The sequence below is a fragment of the Pristis pectinata genome, chromosome 19, assembly GCF_009764475.1.
Source record: "Pristis pectinata isolate sPriPec2 chromosome 19, sPriPec2.1.pri, whole genome shotgun sequence".
NCBI lineage: Eukaryota > Metazoa > Chordata > Chondrichthyes > Rhinopristiformes > Pristidae > Pristis > Pristis pectinata.
Genome location: NC_067423.1, coordinates 22,147,090 through 22,169,573, shown reverse-complemented (window position 1 = coordinate 22,169,573; position 22,484 = coordinate 22,147,090). Strand labels below are relative to the sequence as shown.

Sequence of the window (22,484 nt, the reverse complement as noted above, 5' to 3'; positions counted from 1 at the left end):
CTCTGACAGGGTTGTTACTGTAGCTTATAAGATGTCTCTGATAGTCTTTTCAATTTACAATGTGAAAATATATATCACACACAGGTGCAAATAAATTCCCACCATTTCTATAAATATGGGAACATCTAGCCCTTTTCTAATTTGTTGTACATTGATGATATTTCAAAAGAAATCATTGTGAGAAAGTGCTTAGAGAGCTTTATTTAGTTATGCAAAGGAGCAGAGCTCTTATTGACAATCGGCTTTATTAGCTGAAGTTGCCATTTCTTTGTCCAAAACTATGATTAATTTCCAGAAAGGAAAAATTTCATTTTGCTTTCAATACACTTGGAAAGCAGTGGCACCAGGTTTCAAGATTCAGATAGCAGAACTGTTCTTGTTCGTTGTGCTGTAATATCCCTGAAGTATAATCATTCCATCTTTGTCATTGTGACTGATTCTGTTTAAAGTAAGCTTTGATCATGATAAATAGCAAGCAAGTGAAGCATCTATTGGGGGTTTAACTAATTTCCAGCCTGAACCTTCAGTGGTGTTGTAAGGCTGCTCCCCTGTGTAGAAATTCGCCCCCTGTGTTTTTTTAATTATTTTTCTTATTTGCTATTTGACATACCCATGGAACTCTCCTGCCATACCCGTGGCCAAAATGAAAGATGTGAACAGGCAGCGCTGTTCCATCTCTGCAGATTTGGAGGGTTGTTATTGGAGTCGGTGCATCATGGTTACTCTCCAGTGAAGCCATTGAGAGCACATGGCATGATGCAGAAGTGGAGTGGATAGTACTGGTCTTGTTGGTCACAGGTCTCTTACTTGACTACTATCCACCCATAAACTGATAGCACAGAGATGCCTTCAAATTTGCAAAAGCAGATGGATGAAACAGCACAAAGACGTTGGCGAGTCTGGAAGATTTGCTTTAGCAGCTGGTGAAAATCACAGAGACAGAAAAGAGCAAGAAGTTTTAGCAAAATCTAAAGCTAGGAGGTTACAGACAAAGAGTTGGAGGAAGGCCTAACCCAGATCGCTCGACTGCATCTCAAGGTGGCTGGATTCAAAGTGACAAATCACCCGTCTGGCCTCTCAGCTGCAAGTGATGAATCATGTGGTTAGGCCAGGAAAGGGAAAGGAGAGAAGTTGTCTGAAAGGAGCAGTATTTAATCTTCCAACAAAACAGTCATTCCAGTGTTATTTTCAGATTACAGGACCAGGGAACTCCCACCCTGTGTCATTAGAAGAGAATTATGTGCTGCTATTCAGAGTTTCCTTATTCCCTTAAACATATGCATTCAACTATCAAAATTGGCTGGGAACACTTGGCTGAATGTATTGGCTCATTGAACAGCCTGCTAATTCAATTCATCTTCTGCCAAACATCCATAGCCACATAGCCCACTGATATTGCTAACAACATCTCCTGAAACATCACGCAGACTTCCTGTGGGTGTGGGGAACGTGAGATGGCCTCAGATGCCATTTGGTCAACATGATCATAACTCTGTGGTTGAACATCCAATCTGGTGCCCTCAGGCAAAACCAATGCACAGCAGCCAAAGTGCAGAGGAACAGAAAATGCAAAGAACTCACTAAGTGCACTGAAAAACACTGAAGCCATTCCTGAATATTTTATTTGATGTCAATTTCCATTTGTCAATTTGTGTTCTCTCAATTAAGTTGAGAGCTCGATCTCACATTGTATAATATACTACAGAATTAAGGTTTGTTCGATATTTGCTTTCAGATGACAGGTCAGTTACCTTGAAGTTTGCTAGAAAGTAACTTTGAAGTTACTTTCTCTCCTCTTCCGCACATCCAATGAAGTTGCTGCGTCAGCATAGACGTGGCATACAAAATTAGATTTCCTTAATTGGAAAAATATCTGGAAAGCATTACCGTTTGTACAATTGGAAATTACAGTTCTGTAAATTCAAACAGAGAATATCAGATCTGGACAGCACTTCCATCAGCATCTGAAATGGAAAGATAAGTTAACACTTTGAGTCTGGCCCTTTCTGAAGTGGAATTCTGCTAAGTTTTCCTCTCACAACAGAACCATATCTTTCTTACAAAGAATATTGTTAATTTTTTATGTTCCTGTTGCTTCCAGATTTTATTTATGATTAACAGCTTTTGTGTTGTTTTTCTTTTAATCTCTGGAGGTCTTTTTTTTCACTTTTAAAAGCTTTCTATGTCCTCTTTTTACGGAATGAACATTGTAAACCTTATTCCAAAATGTTATAGTGTTTTCAAAGTCATCTTTGGTACATGTCTGTAATTACAATTAGTGTAAGAGAAGTGATTCACAGAACTCCACTAACCTTATGAAAAATAGCCAAACCTACAACTGAGCCTGAAATATGTTCTGTTGTAACTCTTAAAGGAACAGTGTCAACCTGGAACCAATTTATATTTTATCCAATGGATCAGAGTGAGTTTACACACTTTTCTTTGTATCAGAAATCAGAATTTAGTGTAGGTGTATGTTCATAATTCTTAATTGCACAGAAGGAAGTCATTCAATCCACTGAGTATATGACATTTCTCAGTCTAATCCCATTTGTAAATCATTTAAAAATAAATCTATTGTTTAATAAAAGTTGGAATAACAAGGCGAGTGTAACTTTGCAAAAAGTGACCAATTTTAACTAATCTGATGAATATGGTGTTTAAATGAGTTTATCAGATAAATCATGTGAAACCTTAGAAGGTGCAGCACATTCACACAGAACACACTGCCGGGGGTGGTGGTAGAGGCTGATACGATAGGGATATTTAAGAGATTCTTAGATAGGCACATGGATGGAAGTAAAATGGAGGGAAGGGTTAGATTGATTGTGAAGTAGGTTTATATAGGTCTGCACAACATTGTGGGCTGAAGGGCCCATTCTGTGCTGTACTGTTCTATGTTCTATGTTTAAACAATTACGAGTGAGTTTTGCTTTTCATCTTGCTACATTAATGGGACTGACTAGCAAAGTTTGCATGTTATGGACCAAAAAAGTGATCTAATTGAGGGGTTCAAGTAACACCTTGGGTGAAGTTTGAGATTATAAATATAAAACCAACTTGATATGATATTTTTTGTGCCAATACTGGCTACAAGTGGGAATGAAAGTTCAGTGATTGTATTGTCTCCACTGATAAAAGGTAATAAACCATCACTTTGTTGTGGACTGATAATGAAATGATCTGCAACTGATCATAAAAGAAATCACAATGCAAATTACAGATGTTCTTTCTTTAATGTTTTGTAACTATAAAGGACAGTATGATGGCACAGTAGTTCTCCCTGTGACTGCTTGGGTTTCCTCCAGGTGCTCCAACTGCCTCCCGCGTCCCAAAGACAGACTGGTAGGTTAATTGGCTGCTGTATATAACCCCATAATGTAGGTTAATGGCAAAAGTAAGTAAAAGGGAGTTGATGGACATGTGTGAGAGAGAATAAGTTGAAGGGCCATAGGGAAGTAAGAAGAAGAGGAATGGGATGGCTCTCCTGCAAACCAGTGTGGAGCTGATAGTCAGAATGGTCTTCTTCTGTGTTGGTGTAAGTATAAGATATGTTGTGAATTATCAACAGAATGAATAAACTCAACCCCACCTTTTCAAAAACAGCTTTGTGCATACATACTCTGATGAAGTGGCAGTGATTCATTGCAGTTGGCAGGTTTTCAAAATGTGAAATTAGGTGTTTTCCTTTGAAAAATAATAAATGATTCAGAGGAATCTCTAACTAAAAGTGTGTTTCTCATTAAAATATTCAAGTCTGAAAGCTGTTTGTGTAATCGCTGGCTGTTCTCCGTTTGGCCAAGACCGAAGAAATCATAAAGTTTTGGCTGATGTGACTGAGGCAGCTGTTCGGTGTATAACAGCGCTGGAGTCATCTTTCAACACAATTCATAAAAAAAATGTAGCCTTTCGTCTGAAATCTCGAGTACTTCATGGGGCAAAAATTCAACAACTCCACCCAACCTTTAGCCCATTTTTTTCAACATGTATTTTTTTCTCTTTTCGCTGCAAGTGTCATTTGCACCGCCCCACAACTGTATCAAACTTCATTTATTTAACAATGTGTAGCGTACCCACCGTTTGATATCTTATCATTGGTCAACCATGCTAGCCAGCAGCTTTAGATGGTTCACTCATTTTACCGATGATTTCCTTTGAGAATAACTGTACAGGTATACAATACTTGGGAGGAAATAGAATGAAAATGGACTTGTCATATGTGAGGTGAACAGATCAAATGGTGTAACTGAAGGATATCCAGCACATCAAAATTAAAGGAAAAGAAATACATGTATGTAGTTCCATTCACCACCTGTAGTGTGAAAGGTCATGGCTGTCATGTGACCGTGACAACACTCACCTTTCTGGCTGGGATGACACCATTGAGCACATGGCCGAAAGAGACACCACTGTCAATCAAGGTTTGGCTCCACCCCATCCATTAGGTATACACCTAGGGACTGGTCTTTGCAAGCACCTTTGTTCCTGGGCACACCTAACCACTGGCCCATTTAAACACCTTTGTCCTTGCTGGGCCACCCAGCCCTCCAGCATATAAAAGTGCTTCATGTTTGGTTCTCTCTCGCTCTCTCTCTCCAAGGATGTTGAGGTAAGCTGTGCACTACTAAAGTTAAAGTTAAAGATCCCGGGGAGCATTAGAGCCAACGTTTGTCCAGATTCAAGGTGTTCAGACATTGTATTGTTTACTCCTTGATCACTTGTAACCAGTTCATTGTGCATGTGTGCGTGTGTATGTGTGCGCATGCATCTCACCCCTGTTGTGATTTCCCCCACGTCTCGTGATCACCCGTGTGTGTGTGTGTGTGTGTGCGAGTGAGTGTGCATCTGATCCCATCCATTCTGTCCCCGCGTTTGTCTTTGTAAATAAATTTTCCCTTTTTAAAACACAAAGACCTGTGTCTGAAGTCTTCTGCCTTTAAGACCCGAAAGAACCTTTTCTCACAACACCACCTCATGTCATCCACTGCAATGAATTTCTTTTGAAACATAGTCACTACTGGAATATTAGAAACAGTGCAGCCAATTTACACACAAGTTCCTACAAACTGCAAATGTCAATGTTTGCATGATCTACTCTGCCAGTGTTAAATGAGGAAGGAATATTGGTCAGAGTAAAAGCACATACCAATTGGTATTCCCTCAGAGCTGCCCATGTTCTAGCACTTAACCACTGATGTGATTCTGACAACCCAAATAAGGACAGAGAAGGATAAATCAACCCAATGCTATTCTTCAGAGTCTGCCAGTGATTGGTTTACAGAGACATCCTGGCAAAAATACAAGGGTGGGATAAGTAAATTTAGTTTTACCAACACTTTAGAAGGAAGAAGTATTTAAATAATACCACACAAACAAAATCCTTAATCGTTGATATGTCTTATAGATCAGAAAAAAAATAAATTTAATAAGAGGTGGAAAAATTCACTGTGGTTAGATAGGTTCCTGTGATTATACAAGGTCTGCTAACCAAGAGTAGCATATTTAGATTATATTAGTAATTATATCTACCCTGGGTATTATTTTCTTTTAAACCTGCAGCTTAATCTAATTCCAGGGTATTGGGCTTATTTAAAATAGATGATCCACTTCAACCTGATGACAGGTCATTTCTAAACCTGCAGCCACCTGTCACAGTCACCAAGCCATCAATTCAGTGTTTTAACATAAACATAACGATAGCTGAAATGAAAACCAGGTGTAACATCTCCATACAACCATTTACTCTTCATTGGAAGAAGACTGGCTCCTGACTTGCTACTAAAAACAAATCAGTAGGAAAATCATTGCAGACATACAGTATAAATAAACAAAAGTATTGCTTTGTGAAACACAAGCCCAAAGATCCCAGAACTCCCATCTCAAATGGTATCTAACGTTTCTGGTTGGATGTTCTCCCAGGCTAAGCCTTTATTTGTGCCAAATCAGATGAGACATGCAATTCATCCAACCATCAGTGAGTTTACCGTACCAACACTTCAAGAAGATGGATTTCCCTTTTAAGAGACCACTGGTACGATGGTTGGAAATGTTGCAGACTACTGAGAACAATCAAGCTTTGTGGACTTGTTTTTCACTTTAAAAATAAAACAGAGCAGAGACATATTAATGGATCACTGACCACGTTCCTTCACATCCTTCTGTCTGAAAACTTTGTACATTGCCTGTGGCCCAAAATATACAAACAGAATGTAAACTTCCCACTGTGATTAGGTAAGTAGAATATTCTTTTCTTCCCTTGACTTGCATTTAGCCTTTCCAGGCCCTCCTGAAACATTCTTCTTCAGGTGCTAGGTGCTGCCTCTTCACTGCACAGTGACAACGTCCTGCACCCAACTTTGTGTTCCAGCCCACCATCATTGAGTGGTCGTCATCTACCAGTTTCAAGTTTAGTCAGACAAAAAGTATGAAGCCCTGAAGTTAAAACCCTTGGCTTCTCTCCTGACTCTGTGTGGAGGATGGTTACTGATCATTTTTGCCATTACCTGCTTGACTCCCACCCCATGTGAAGCTCAAGACTGAAGTGTTTTACACAAAATGTTGAGGAGCTTCAATTTTTACGCTGTAGCTCTCAAGATTGCAAACATCTATTTCTTACCTCTCATTTTTATGGCATTTGCCCCTCTCAAGTGTTTTCCTTCTGCTGGACAAAGAACCATTGAGGTTCTTGAGGCCCAAGAACCATTCTTTGTTTCCTGGCCCAGTAGCCTGATGCTGAAGAACAAACAGCGAATTGCGTGTTCTCTTCTCCTGAGGATGTTTCTTTTGATCTGGTCAGCCACCGAATCCAAAGCCTAACTGGGAACTGAGAGAATGAACCCTGCGTGCCAAACATGTTGAGGGGGCTGACTGCTCAATGTTGAGAGCAACAGCATTGAAACTGAGGTTCCTCAGCCCTTTGTAAAGAACTTTGAAAGCCAGAGAAACTTGATGAAATCCCAAAGTCCAACCCAAACTTTTTCTGTGCACTTACAATTTATTTGATGTTAAGCTCCTGTGAGTGTTAAAAGAGTCAAATCTATAATTCCACAGCTTTAGATTCAAGTTGGCTGCATGAAATATTTCAGGAAATGGAAACAAGTCTGATCTATTTCTCACAATTATCCACTCTAACTATTCATTTTCACAATTCACTGGTGTTGTGTCAAAAATCTATTCCATAAAGACTGACACTGTTTGCTAACAGCTGAACAACACGTTCACCCTGCTCTATAGGGGAAGGCAGAACCATCATTCTGAATAGCTTCCACAAGACCACATTACATCTTACTGGAGATTTATGTAGCCTGTCAGGTCTGTGAAAGAGAATTGTAAAAGTATCACCCTTGTTTGCTGAGAATGTGAATACACTACAGCTGGATTTTATATGGCCTCTGAAAATATTAATTAGATGTTTCTCCTAGCTCTTTTCCCCCTAGAGTTTCTTTTCAAGACCAAGTACCTGTTTGAAGATCTTAGTTTTAAATATTTCTGTTCAGTTGTTTGAATATTTTTGAGTGAATGAATGCTGATGTGATCAGTGACAGTCATTAACTTGAAGACCCTGTGAATGAGAAGGACTGGAATTAGCATGCACCATTGCAACAGCAGTGTTGCTTAAGTCGTTAAAATTTATAAATGCATGTATATGTGAATTAATCTCCCTTGCACAGATAAGACCAGTCTCAGCTTGATCTTTTGAGAATATGAGCAAACAGACGAAGGTCTTGTCACTGTATAATTGTAGTGTCAATGTGGAATATTCCATTTGACATCAATTCTTCATTTATGATTTAAATGTAACTACGGTCCGATTTCAGATACTGAATCAAAATAGGAACTTTTTAAGGAAAAACTTCAACCCGACGTGCTTCAGTCAGTTCAGCCCTTACCCAGTTTACCATTTATGTCCGTAAAAAGCCATCAAACTTGTGACCCCTACAAGGTTACTTGCATGGGAGAGTAAAAAAAGTCATGAATTGTACATGGTTTATCATTGAATCTTAAAATAGATAACAACAATAACCAAGTAAAAGCTAGTAAAATCTACGGAATCTCGAAAAACCTCCACTGATTTGATGCCAAGCCACATGTGGTGATATTAGGTCAACTTTTTCATAGAGGTGGATTTTAAGGATCACCTTAAAGGAGAAAAGAGAGGTAGAGACAGAAATGTTTTGATGAGTGGAACGTTGTAGGGCTGGAAGTGATAGAATTAGCAAATGGAGAGGCCTTGGGTGGGTTTGAAAATGGTTAAAAGTTTTAAAATCAAAGCATTGCCTAACCCTGATCAAACGAAGGTCAGTGAACAAGCTTACAGAGGATAGAAGGAGAAAGGCTAGCTAGAAGTCCATATTGTAAAGGGAGGTGAAGGTGGAGATAATGGAAGAGCTTTCTATTATCTTCTAATTTTTCCTGGATACAGGGGGAATTGCCAAAGCATTGAAAAGTGACAAATGTGACCTTGTTCAAGAAAAGGTTTATAGGTATTCCGTGCAATTACAGGACAGTCTGCCTAACTTTGATGATAAATAAAGTTCTAGGAGCAATAATCCTAGAAGTTAACAAGCACTTGAGTTAATTGAGGAGAGTGAGCACAGAGTTGTAAAAGGCAGATCACGTTTGGCTAACCTAATTGAGCCTTTTGACAGAGAAGCTTGAAGGAAATGCAGTGGATGTTTTCTCAATGGATTTTAGGAAACCATTTAACAAATTACAACATAATGGAGGTTAACAAAATGGAGGCTCATGGAATTGGAGTGTTAGTGTCCATTGTAGGCTTGGTTAAAAAAGAATTAGCTTAAGAACAGAAAGCAACAAACTGTGCTAAATTTAGTGGCATTCCCCAAAATTCAGTGGTAGGATTGTGGTTTTGCTTACATATATAAAATTACTTGGATATTGGAATTCAGAATAGAACTTCAAAATTTGCCAACGATACCAAACTTATGGCAAAGAATCAATGTACCAAATGACTTCTTTCAGTGCGCTCTGACTGCATGCAGTCAAAGGTTGCAGATTAGTTCAAAAGAACAAGGAAAGGCTGTATAGCACAGGCACAGCCACAGGGTGTCAGTTGTGAATTTAATAAGGGCCATTTTAATAATTGGGCAGGGGAATAATAAGCAGGTTGGTGCAATTAAGACTTGGGTTCTTGGAAAGAGAACACTAGATTTGGGAGTGACAGTACATTCATGAATTTTGAAGGGGGAAAGGAGTTTGGAGAAGGGGTGATAGATGGCAAAGACCAGACGGTCATGCGGTGGTATGTTGAGGAAAATGATGATGGTGGAATATTTAATGGGCAGGAGAAATAGAAGCAAGGAGAAGGAGAATTTAACAATATCAGTCATCAGGAGAGCCAAGAAAGGAAGTACGGTGGTTGGCTTCTTAGTGGAGCTGAATATGGATCTCATGGACAAAGTGAGTTTGGGGAAGGCAGGAAGGGACAAAATGGAGAATGATGATAACTCAGAGGTCAGGTTATATGGGGGCAGGGGTTGTGGATGAGACCGTACCTTAGAAGAAGTTTGATTGTAGGAAGGGAGGGAGGTGGCAGAGACAGCTGAATGGATGGTGTTTGAAAGAAAGAGCAAGCCTTCAGCACAAGTTAACCACAAGATTATAGATCACATTATTCTGGGCATTCCTTTAAAGAGTATTATTTCACAAGAAGTGTTTAAATTAGAATGGGCTAGAATTAGTCCTTGGCAGTTTGCTGCTCTTGAAGTCAGTGTTACCACATTCAGAGACCATGTACTGCATGTAGTTTCTTCTATTGTTGCAAGATATTGGGAATAAATTCCCATTATCCTCAAAGGCTAACCTATTTTTATTAAACTGAACTGAATTCATATCCCAAAAATACAGAAAATAACATTTGCCGTTTCTATAAAAGTGACACACATGGTTCAGCAAATCCTAATAATATAACAGACTGAAGCAGTTAGATTGCAGTATGTCGAATGGAATATGTATAAATTGCCGTCATGGAGTCATAGAGCAATAGACCAAGGAAACAGGCCCTTCGGCTCAACTCGTCCATGCTGATCAAGATACTCATCTAAGCGATTCCTGTTTGACCCATATCTCTCTAAACCTTTCCTATCCATATTCTTGTCCAAATGGCTTTTACATTTTGTAATTATACCTGCCTCAACTACTTCCTCTGACAGCTCGTTCCATATACGTGCTACCCTCTGTGTGGAAAACCTTGCCCTTTAGGTTCCTGTAACATCTTTCCCCTCTCACCTTAAACCTATTCCCTCTAGTTCTTGATTCCCCAACCCTGGGATATAGTCTATTTGCATCCTATCTATGCCCCTCATGATTCTAAGCCCCTCATGATTTTATACACTTCTATAAGATCACCTCTCAGTCTCTTACACTCCGAGGAATAAAGTCCTAGCCTGTCCAACCTCTCTCTATAACTCAATCCATCAGTTCTAGCAACATCCTTGTAAATCTTTTCTGCACTCTTTCTAGCTTAATAGCATCTTTTGTAATGCAGGGTAACCAAAACTAAACCCAATACTCTAAGTACAGCCTCATCAACACCTTGTATGTCAATTATTGCAGGATTCATTGTCCCTTCTATTTATGGACAATAAAGTTAATTGACCAGAATCCAAGAGTTAGGAGGGACTTAGGATACAATATGCCTGCTTTTTATCATCTGTTGGTGATCAGCCACCGTATTGCTTGAAAATTAGATGTAACCCTAAAAGAAAAGCATTCAATTATTCGAGGGTATGAAATAGCATTGCTGCAATTTTTGTCAAACCCCAAGTCTCAGCATAACATACTTTGTCACATGCTAGAATAGTTGGCCAGGTTGGTGAGAATAGAAAAGAGTGCGCACCAACAGTGTGTCAAACATCATGGTTCACTAATCAAACATCATATCGCTTTCTGCACTCTGTCAATAGGGACAGGTCTGCCCTTGAACTTGAAGGTCAACAGGGCCATTCATTGGGCTTCTCCACAATAACTTCAAACGTGCTCTGAAATCTTGGTAAAGTTGATGTTGCTGATTGTATTAGTAAAGCTTTGCACTGTGATCTTTAGACTCCTGGGACATAAGATTCAACTTTAAACACATACTTTCAAATTCAAACAACGTGAACTGGGAAGATATAGAATATGTTCAGTTTAGTCTGGCCATTTATCTCCTTCCGCTAACCATATGATTGCTTTTGTTACATTAATGGCCAAACGATCCATTTTGCTTAAATGGAAGGATCCAATACCCCCTACTACTTTTCAATGGTTCTCTCAAACTATATCATGTTTAAACTTGGAAAAAATTAGGAGTGGTACTGTTGATCCTTCGCTTAAATTTGAAGATATTTGGAGTCCATTTATTCAATATTTTCACATGATGTAGATCCCCTTTCAATAACTTTCCAACTTGGAGCAACGGACTTGACGACATAATATTGCTCTGTTTCTACTGAGAAATTTTAGCCCAGTTTTTTTTCCCTTTTTTTTATTGTTTGTTTTTCTTTTGAAAAGTTTTTTTTTGTTTAGTTTATATTGCTTATAATTTTTTTATTGATTTGGGTTTTTTTTAAAATTTATATAATAAATCTTTTTCCTTTCTTTTATATTATATTCATTTACTAAGAGATCGTTGGATCTACAGATTTTTTTTATATTTTATTATTCTTTATGATTATATATGCTATGATTGTTATCCTGATCTCTTTGTATTACATGTATAAATATTGATGCTATATATCAATCCATATTAATTTGAAAACTAATAAAAAGATTGAAGAAGAAAGAATATGTTCGGTTTAATAAAAATAGGTTAGCCTTTGAGAATGATGGTAAGAACTGTTCCAAATGTTTAAGACTGAACTTTAGTTTATAAATTGTTGTCAAAATACTACAGGGACTCCAAGCCTGATATCCAAAGTACAACATTTTATTTCATAATATACATATTTATTTGAGACGTTGATGTGTTTAGAGATAATAGTTGCTGAAATATCAAGATGTATTTTCTTGAACATTGTGATTCCTAGAAATTAAACCCAATACATGCAGTCCCTGGGTTATGTAAAGGTTCCTGAGAACCATCTGTAAACCAATTTTTCATATGTCAGAAATGAACAATTTCAGTGAGGATTGATTGACATGAACATTTATTTATTGTCTTCCCCAGTGTAGATACAATGGTACATAGTCAGAACATTCCATATCTAGTGGCTAGATCTGATGGCCTTAAAGTACCACGGATGTTACATTGTTTGATAAAGTATTTTACAAGCATCAATAGAAGTGATTTGCCTTGTCATTTTCCAAAGCAAATCTTTAAAGTGGGCTCCTTCTGTGAACTGGCATCTGCGTTCTTAAAGACAAAATGTATCTGTTGGATTACTCTGGGAAGGTTACATGTAAGCAGTTTTTTTTTGAAGACTAGTTGTCTTTTAATTAACTAGTTGCTACCTCTGTTCCATAACTCCTGAAATTGTTTGTATTTCTGTACCTAACTTTCCTGTCTTGAAAAATGCTTTAAAAATTTAATGGGAGAATCTGTGTATTGGATTTCCTTCAGTCAGGTCTTCCATGACCTGGGAAGCCCCGTGTTCAAGAAGCATTAATTAGTCTCTGGTCAACAGTACTTTCAGGAATGTTTTCAAACAAGATGGAATTTTCATGTCACAATCATGATAATAGTGGAAATGAAAAATGACTTAGTAGGAATACACAAAAAGTAGAGAAACTCAGCAGTTAGTAGGGATGAGTTGCAGAGAGGGACCTCTGTTGTAACTCCAGAGAGTGAGAAACTGACAGGAACTCCACGGAAACTGTACAAATGCCAATCTTCCACTGAACTAATAGCAAGAGACCCGAAGAAACTTTGTGGCATTTCTTGGGAAAATGCATTCAGGAGCTTTTCGAGATCAAAGTAAAATGGTTTGATGGCAGAAATCATTATAGAAGACTTTACTGATTGAATATGCAGTTGATGGAGTGAAAGATGCTCTGAAAAGCAGCATTGTTATGTCAGAACACTGGAGCGATAAAGGGCTGGGCATGATCACTCAGGTGTTATGGAATAAATCAGTGAAGGATTTGAAGAAATTGCTGAAAATCTTGAAATCATTGCACCCGTGTATAATGAGCCAATGAACCTCTTCAGGGTAGAAAATAGTGGGTGCACAGGGCTGTAGCGAATGTAAGTTGCTGTTTTGCATTGGGTAATTTTGTCAACCGGGAAGGTTTGAAAGTCGATCACTGAGCTGGGTTGAACTAAGATTGGAGTGCTGAGTTTGAAGTCGATGGAGATGGGTGACAAAGCAGCTCTGAAAGGTTGCCAAGGCTGTGTAGCCAGATGCAGCCCAAGAAGGTAAATGGGTGGGATGGTGAGAATCGGAACTGAGCGGTGGGATCTGAGAATCAGTTTTGTTAACATTGGCCTGAAGGAAACTTTACCTTATCCAAAGCTTCAGCTTGGGCCAGCAGATGGAAATTGTTGCAACATCCCTGATAATGAAGAGGTGGAACCCAGAGCTTACATGTAACAGCTTCTTGTATTTTGTTAAATAGTCCTAGTTCATATTTTACTTCATTACAAAGAATCCAGAAAAGCTATAGTATTTAACTAACAACCATATTACCTGTCTTTCTTTTATAGACCTGAAGGCCACTCATACATCTCAGTTTTACAGTTTGTCCTTGAATCGCTTGGATTATAGAATCCTACTCATGGATGAAGATCAAGACCGCTTGTATATAGGCTCTAAAGATCACATTCTGTCTCTCAATGTAAACAATATCAGCCAGAATCCTCTTTCTGTAAGTTTCATCTCTTGAAGTTTTTTTGGATGATGGAAATGACTTTTGATTTATTCTGTTATTATAAGATTTCCATCTGCTCTTTGATAAAGCACTGTTGCAACTAAGTCTTGTATGGACCACCCAGAAATTTTCTCTCATGTTTTCCCATTGGTTTAAGAGGTGCGGTCAAACCAAGAAATTCAGAAGTAGCTTTTGAAGAGATTCCAACCAATAATCATGTCAACACATCCAAACTGTATAACAAAAATCCCTTCCATATAAACTGAAAATAAAAGACTGATTTCCATAAAGTACCCAAAGGTGATTGATTCTAACAGCTGTACACATTGCCATTCTATTTTTTATAGCATGAACAGAAAGACCTTCTCCAACTCAAATTTTCCAATTGGCCTGTTCCTCTAACTAATTTTCCATTGCCATAAGACAAAAACAATCCACAATAAGCAGACTGTAGAGCTGGATTCACATTGGTTGCAATGTTTATTTACTGTGTCCTGAATTGTTTTAATGGTGTGTTGAAGTCTTGCAATATCTTTCATCAGGTTCACTGGCCAGCATCAAGCAATAAAGTGGATGAATGCAAAATGGCTGGCAAGGATCCAAACGTGAGTAGCAAATGTTTAGATCCTCCATGTGGTGATGAATTTTTTTTTGACAGACATGGTATTACTTAGAATTACAACATGGAATTGGCCCATTTATCCTAACCGGTCCGTGTCAATATTTGTCCTCCGCATGAGCAATAATTCTAATCCCATGTGCCCATTCCCATATTTTATTATTCCACTTTCCTTCAATGACCTATCAAATGCTTAAATGTCAGCATGGTCTCTACTTCAGTCACTAAATCTAGTAATGAGTTCCACAGTCTCTCAACCTTCTGTGTCAATATATTTCCCCTACTGCCGTCCTTAAATCTCTTCCATTTCATCTAATATATCATAATATGTCTCTTGTTCTACACTCTTCAACCATGAGAAGCAATCAATTTCAGTTCATGTGTACTATCTGTTCTTAGTTTGAAACATATTGCTCAGATTACCCATGCACCACTTTGTTCAAATGAAAATAGATCCAGTTTTCTAAGCTTTTTTTTGTATCATAGTATATTGCTTCATACCCACAGCCTCACGAGTATATTCTATACCCTCATAATTGCATTAACCACCTTTGTCTGTTGTAGAATACTGCACATAATCTTGCGGTTTGATGAAGATTGACCACTACATATTAACTTCTATCTTCCATGCCTATTGCCATAAAACACAGTATTCACACGGATGTTTTTAAAATATCCTTAGTCCCTGGAAAATCTGTTTCTGCATCTTATGAACCTGATTCTCAAATCCCTCTGCTCTTCCACATCATTGCAACAGATGTTAAGCTGACTGGCTTGTAATTATCTGGGTTGATTTGAACTGCAAAAGTCACTCTTCAACCTTCCATCACATTTCCAGTCTCCATGGAAACATCTGCTTTTTCTTCCCCCATTTCCCTCAAGATCCTTGGATTTGTCCTATCTCACCTCTTTCAGGTTAGCTAATACCTCTAACATTTCTTTCCATCTATTATAATATTGAGTTTCAGCCAGTTCTGGACTTATCTCCTCCCCAAATTGTTCTCTTTACAAGCACTGAAGCAAAACACCCGTTTAAATGTTACTGACAAAAGTGACCTGGCAAAGAGATTATATGTAGCTCATATGAAGTTAAAAAAAACTATACTATGAAGATTGGGAGCACAATAAGTATGAAGTTAGTGGAATTAACTCATAAGCAAACAAGGACAAATTACTATTTTCAGATATCACTCAATATGTTTGAAAATTCTTTTATCTATTTTGCAGAATCATTTAGTTCAATTGTGACTACCTATTGATAAAAATATCATTTTTTGATTCATATGTAAATTGTAGATTGCTTGTTCATGGCTAACTCTTTTATCTCTCTCTACATGTTTTTACAGAATGGTTGTGGTAATTTTGTTCGTGTCATACAAGTTTATAACCGGACTCATCTCTTTGTTTGTGGAAGTGGTGCATTTAGCCCTGTCTGCACATACATCAACAGAGGTCGCAGATCTGAGGTTCGTGTTAAACCACTGATAAAGTAGACATTATATAACGTACAGATAGTTGCATTGAATCTGGAACTGACCAAAGGAATGCTGCATTCTAATCCCCGTAATTACTGCTATGGATTCAATTTCCTGAATATTTCCAGTAGCTCTGAAAGACTTTCACTTATGCATTGTCTTGTCTTCCAGAAATATCTCAAATACTTCAAGCGGTTGATTATTGAATTGTACAGTTACTGGTTAATGTAGCGGGAAGCTATTTGCTGACATTTGGCACAAAGTATTCAAGAATTTGAGGGTTCTAAGGGAAACACATAAAATGTGAATGTGGCTCATCTTGTTTTTAAATAATATCTAAAGTCATAGTGTCAGATTTGTTCAGCACAGAAACAGGCCCTTTGGCCCACCATGTCCATGTTTACTATTGTACTTATCTATACTATTCCTGTTTACCCACATTTGGTCTATAGCCTTCTATGTCTTGGCGATTCAAGTACTTGTCCAGATGCTGCTTAAATATTGTGAGAGAACCTGCCTCCAACACCGCCTCATGTAGTGTGTTCCAGATTCCAACCAGACTCTGTGTGATTTAATTCCCTTCATATCCTCTCTAAACCTCCTACCTCTCAGCTTATACTTATGCTCTCTTGTTTTAGATACTCCCACCATAGAAAAAAGATTCTGACTATCTACCCAATCTTTCCCTTCATAATTTTGTATATCTCCATCAGGTCATCCCTCAGCCTCCTCCATTCCAAGGAAAACAAGCCCAGCCTATCCAATCTCTGGAGCCTATCCAATCTCAGGTACACCACTGGTCACAGACTTCTAGTCAGAAAAGGAACCCCTCACCACCACCCTCTGCCTCCTATTACCAAGCAAATTTTGGATCCAGTTTGCCAGCTTGTCTTGGATCCCATAAGCTGTAACCTTTTGGACCAATCTACCATGTGGGACCTTGTCAAAGCCTTACTAAAGTCCATGTAGACAACATCTACCACACTGCCCTTAACAATATACTTAGTTACCTCTTCAAAAACTTTAATCAAGTTAGTGAGACAGATTCTCCCACAAGCAAAGCCATGCTGCCTATTCTTAATTAATCTCGGCCTTTCCATTTGTAAATAAATGTTCTCCAATTTTCCAATAATATCCCTAGCACTGACTTAAGACTCACTGGCCAGTAGTCACCTGGCTTATCGCTACTGCCCTCCCTAAATAAAGGAACCACATTTGCTATCCTCCAGTCATCTGGCACCTCACCTGTGGCTAGTGAAAATGTAAAAATCTTCATCAGGGCCCAGCCTCCCTTGTCTCCCATAGTAGCCTGGGATACATCTCATCAGGCCCTGGGGATTTATCCACCTTTATGTGCTTCATGACATCTAACACCACCTCCTCCTTACTGCTAACGTGCTCTAGAATATCACTGTCCTTCTCCCTAAAATCTAAATCTACCATGTGTTTCTCCTTGGTGAATACAGATGAGAAATATTCACTTAAGACCTCACCCACATCCCCTGGGTCGACACACAGATTGCCCCTTTGGTCTCTAAGGGGGCCTACCCTTTCTCTTATTACCCTCTTGCTCCTAATTTAATTACAAAGTGCCTTTGAACTTTTCTTAATCTTGTCTGCCAGTGATATTTCATTGCCCCTCTTTGCCCTTCTAGTTTCTTTTTGAAATTCTCTCCTATACTCTTTAAGGATCTCTCCTGTTTTCAGCCACTATACCTGCCATACGCTTCTATATTTCTCTTCATCAAACCCTTGATGTCCCTTGTCATCCAAGGTTCCCTAATCTTTTCATCCTTAGCTTCACCCTTAAGGGAACATGTTCACCCTGATCTCTCACTATCTCACTTTCAAAAGACAACTTATTGGATATATTACAGAAGTTGTTAAAAGAAACCCTTCTTCATATACCTGTAAATGTAGAACCATTATTCCAGGAAATACCAGCTGTGCTGAATAGAAAATTCCAATTTATCCAGTTAATTTAAATTATCCTTTTTTTCTTCATTATATTGGTACTTGGTATGTTGGGATTTTGCTTTTTGCCACTAGCAATCAACCTGTAGCCTTTTCCAACCATGCAGTGATGCTGATTGCACAAGATGTTCAATTGTCCATCAATGCATGCCTAGGATTCACTTGAAGTACTGTTCCCAGTTTCTTATCATTTATTTGTTTCTTATCCTTTCACACTGTTGTTCCAGCTGAGACAGGCAACAGCAAGTTATGCAATGCCTGAACAATCTTAGATCATTTAATAGGACACGGAAACATAAAACATTTGGTGCAAAAGATAAAATTGACATTTTTATTTACTTAAGACTGGCTACTTAGACAAATGGTACACTTAAAAACTAAAACTGCATAAGAGATAATGGTAAAGAGATGGAGTGTCAGGCACCCCAGGGTCAAATTGCAACAAATGTGTATTGTATGCAGTACCAGTGGGATGAGCATTTAAAGTTACTAAATGCCTTCATGTCTCCAGCCCAGAACAGGAATACTCTTTGATAACTTTTTTTGCTGGCTTTGTCAAGACTATGGAAATTAATAACGCTAAATGATTTGGCACAATTTGGTGAAATTTGCACCAAGTTGCTGAGGCACCAAAAATAGACAGATCAAGAGAAATGTTGCTTTTGTTCTTATCCCTCATGATATTTGTCCATTAATACCACACTGGGTTTTCCCACACATAAAATTCTCCTTATCTTCCCCTGAGAAAATGAAGGTGGATTTTGTCAGCTTCAAGTGTTTTTCCCCAGTCCTCATACAGCTGGACTTTGAGGCAGTGAATCTTTAACTGTACATTGAATTCACAAGCCACCCCCACCACCCACCCACCCCCCCAACACACACACACACACACACACACACACACACACACACACACACACACACACACCTACTTCTGCATTCAAATCTAAATCTCGGGGCTAACTTTGTGGCACAGTGGAAAGTGATCAACCAGTGCTTTAGATGTGGACAAATTGGAGGAACCACTCCCAAAAGACATCTGATCAGATATTGTGTTGAACCATGTTTGAGGTGTTCCAAAAATAGATTTAAATCATTTCCAAATCTAAATATAGGGCCACACTCCCGCTTATAGGGCTTCCTGGCAAGAACTGGCCTGGGATGGATAGGGCAAGTGCTGGACCGGTCTCACTCTGCATCCTTCTGTGATAAGTGAAGTCACCAACTCAAGATGGGGATTTTATTTTTGAACTTTTAAAAAATCATTTCTGTAGAATGTAAAACATCAGGAGCACTGTCCTGCGATTCTCATCTCTATCTGGTCATCTGCACCAAACTGCAGCTGTTCCTGCCTTTCCTATCCACTCCGCTCTGTCCTCAGCAAGGACTTCATCTGTGTGCTGCTGTCTGGGCAGAAAGCAGCTCAAAGTTCACCTGCACCAGCAGGCTCCAGCAGAAAGCTCCCCCAGATACTAGTGATGAGACCTGAGCTTAAGACTCCCTAATAGTTTGTATTTTCTTTCTATTTGAATCATATGATAACTAACTGCAGGTTGCATATGTTTTAGCTTATGACAATGAATCACCTTCCCCTTCCACTTTGTTTTTCAGGATCAAATATTCATGATAGAATCAAAAAATGAATCAGGAAAGGGCCGCTGCTCATTTAACCCTCAGGTTGACACAGTGTCCTTTATGATCAGTGAGTAGAGTAGAAAAACATAGAAAAACAATCATTTTTTTCAGTATGGAATACAATTCAACTGTACTTATAATGGTGCAACTTTCTCTTCAGATGAGGAGTTATTTTCTGGAGTGTACATTGACTTCATGGGCACTGATGCAGCAATATTTCGCAGTCTAACAAAAAGAAATAGTATAAGGACAGACCAGCACAATTCCAAGTGGTTAAGTGGTGGGTATGCTTAATAATATACAAATTAGACATAGGATATGTTGGTTGTAATGGATATTTTTAATTGTACCTAATGGCACCAACCCAACAGAAAATGACCTATAATTTTTTGTCTGTAACTTTGTCATCTTCTGTTTGAATTTTCACATTACGCCATTGGACACAGGTCTACAACCAAGAATGCTTCTCCTGTTGTTCATAGTAGAAACTTTACCTGGCAATCAGGGGTATTACTTGGTTGAAGTGTCCAATTCAGTTATTTTTGATTTAAGAAACAAACCTGAAGTTGCATTATTAAGAAAATAAGAGTGAATGACTGTGAGCTAAGTGTGAGTTGCTTTTTATACTTTGTTACTGGTTGCTTCAAATGAATAAATTATAATGAACCATTATTTTGATTATTGTAGTGCATTTTATAGAACATTTCAGCTTAGCTCATTCACTAACACTTCTCACATTTGAGACAAAAAGTTGTAGATGCAAGTCCTACTACTGTTAAGCTGTTACCATGTTATTTAAACCTTTCAGATTATTTTATGCCTTCCTGCACAGAATTACACAGATATTGCCATTTGGAAATAGGCCATTCAGCCCAACTAGCCCATGTTGGTGTTGATGCCACATCCAACCCACCTCCCAAGCTGTTCATCTCACCCTATCAGTGTATCCTTCTGTGCCTTTTTCCATCATTTACTCATTCAGTGTTCCCTGAAGTGTGTTTACACTCTTTCCACCCTATTAACCGAACTCGTGCTCAGGCTTTAAACAATCAGTCAAATCTCATTTCTGAATTCTACTTTAAGTTAGCTACAAGCTGTTAATCTTCTATTTACTGCTGTATCTGTCTGTTGTTAGAGCCTGTATTTGTGAATGCGCAATTCATTCCTGATGGCACAGACCCAAATGATGCAAAACTGTACTTTTTCCTCCGGGAGAAGGTGACAGATGGTAATGGTAATACCAAGCAAATTCATTCCAGGATTGCCAGAATATGTCCTGTAAGTAAATCACCTCACTGTAGATTTAAATTTCATTATGTTACTAGGTGGAACATTTTGTGTTTACATCTGACAGTTTGTTTGGCTGCTCAATAAGCTAAGCTCTTCTTGTCTTGGAAACTGAAATTATAAACCAGATTTAATTTTTCAATTGAATTGAATACAAGTTGAAGCTTAACACAGCTCCAGTAAGGCTAGACATTGTGAAGCTTTCGAAAAAGAATCAAAATCACTCATTTGCTTAGAAGATTGAAAGATGCAGCTTAAATATGGAGTGTGATGCTTAAATATTCTGAGGCATGTGATTGTCATGAAGGAACTTGTTGACTGTGAAGGACTGTTAGGTAAAAAATAAAGAATGTGGAGATAGCTATTATTCTGAAGTTCTGTTCAATTATTTTTGAGTACCTGTGGATATTAATGAAGAAAGTTCTTCTGAGATTAAATAAGTAGGAAGAACCCATCTGTCTGCACTTCTCCACTCTCTCGCACCATGCACCTTCAATCACCACTGACAAAATCCCTCAGACATCTGGGCATCTTCAGTCTGGAGACCCCTCCCGAAGCTCTTCCATCTCATCCTTCTCGAGTGTGTGTGTGTGTGCCTTAAATATCTAGAACAAGCTCCCACTGCGCAGATTTCCTAGGGCATAGGAAACCTGGCAAAGAATTGAAAATGGGAGTTGCTGGCTCTTTACTTCTGCCTGCTAACCAGTTGTCAATGGCAAAAGTATTTCACCTGACTATCTCAAATAAACCATTTAGCCACCTTTCTGCTAACCGTGACCTGTCTATCCATTCACCAGAATCACCAATCTACCCTCCTTCCAGCACCAAACTCTAGCCTGCCATCTGCTGGGGTCACTGGCCGCATTCTCCATTTCATTGTTTGCCCAGCCCATGACTGGTCGGCTGAGAGCCTATCCTCTGCGTGCTGGCCAGGTTGGGTTTCCACTCTGCCATCCCACTTCTCCACACCCTCCCTCATCTCCATAATTACTGGTGCTTATGTTTCTACCATAGATGAAAGGGATATCTGCAAAGCAGAGTCCAAGTCTGTGCTTGATGGAAGGTTCTTAATGCTGAAGCAAACTTAAAAGGGTGCATATATTCCACGTTGCAGCTTGCATTAAAATAAATATGTATAATTTAAGACATTTCACTGACAGATGCATGAAGTATTTCTAAATCACCCAGGATCCTATTTCTTTGTGGTTTGGATGTTATAGATGTGAGTTATTGGACATAGAGGTAGTGTTGAATCTATCTTTCCTCTAACAAATGGATGAAGTCTTCCTTCAGTGCATATTTGCTATAAATTTCTTTTATTGTCTAGAATGACGTAGGAGGTCAGCGCAGTCTTGTTAATAAGTGGACAACGTTCTTAAAGGCTCGTTTGGTATGTTCTGTGATAGATGATGACGGCACAGAAACTCACTTTGATGAACTGCGTAAGTGAATGATTTTATAAACTTAGTTTATGTTTGACATGTTTTATTACTAAATCTATAATAGTCCTTCTTTAATGGAGTTCCAAGGAGAGAAATGGAGTTGGCTGTCTTCTTGTGCCAGAACAGGTTAGTGATGACAGTGGTTAAGAACTCAGGAAAAGCCATTACAGTCCACCTTGCAGCAACAAACTTTAAAAAAAATGAAAGTTTATCTCTTTTATTCCTCAATTGCTTCTTTTAACAAAA

General features: G+C 38.5%; 1 protein-coding gene across 5 annotated transcripts in view; it reads left to right on the top strand.

The window, feature by feature from the left end:
- sema3c (sema domain, immunoglobulin domain (Ig), short basic domain, secreted, (semaphorin) 3C) overlaps window positions 1–22,484 on the top strand; it is an 88,181-nt gene that overhangs the window by 38,355 nt on the left and 27,342 nt on the right. For all 5 annotated transcript variants that reach the window (XM_052033762.1, XM_052033760.1, XM_052033758.1 and 2 more), the window contains 7 exons: window positions 13,643–13,803; window positions 14,349–14,411; window positions 15,772–15,891; window positions 19,486–19,576; window positions 19,670–19,789; window positions 20,645–20,787; window positions 22,124–22,238. In XM_052033762.1, the coding sequence (XP_051889722.1) occupies window positions 13,643–13,803; window positions 14,349–14,411; window positions 15,772–15,891; window positions 19,486–19,576; window positions 19,670–19,789; window positions 20,645–20,787; window positions 22,124–22,238 (813 nt within the window). The remainder of the gene's footprint in view (window positions 1–13,642; window positions 13,804–14,348; window positions 14,412–15,771; window positions 15,892–19,485; window positions 19,577–19,669; window positions 19,790–20,644; window positions 20,788–22,123; window positions 22,239–22,484) is intronic.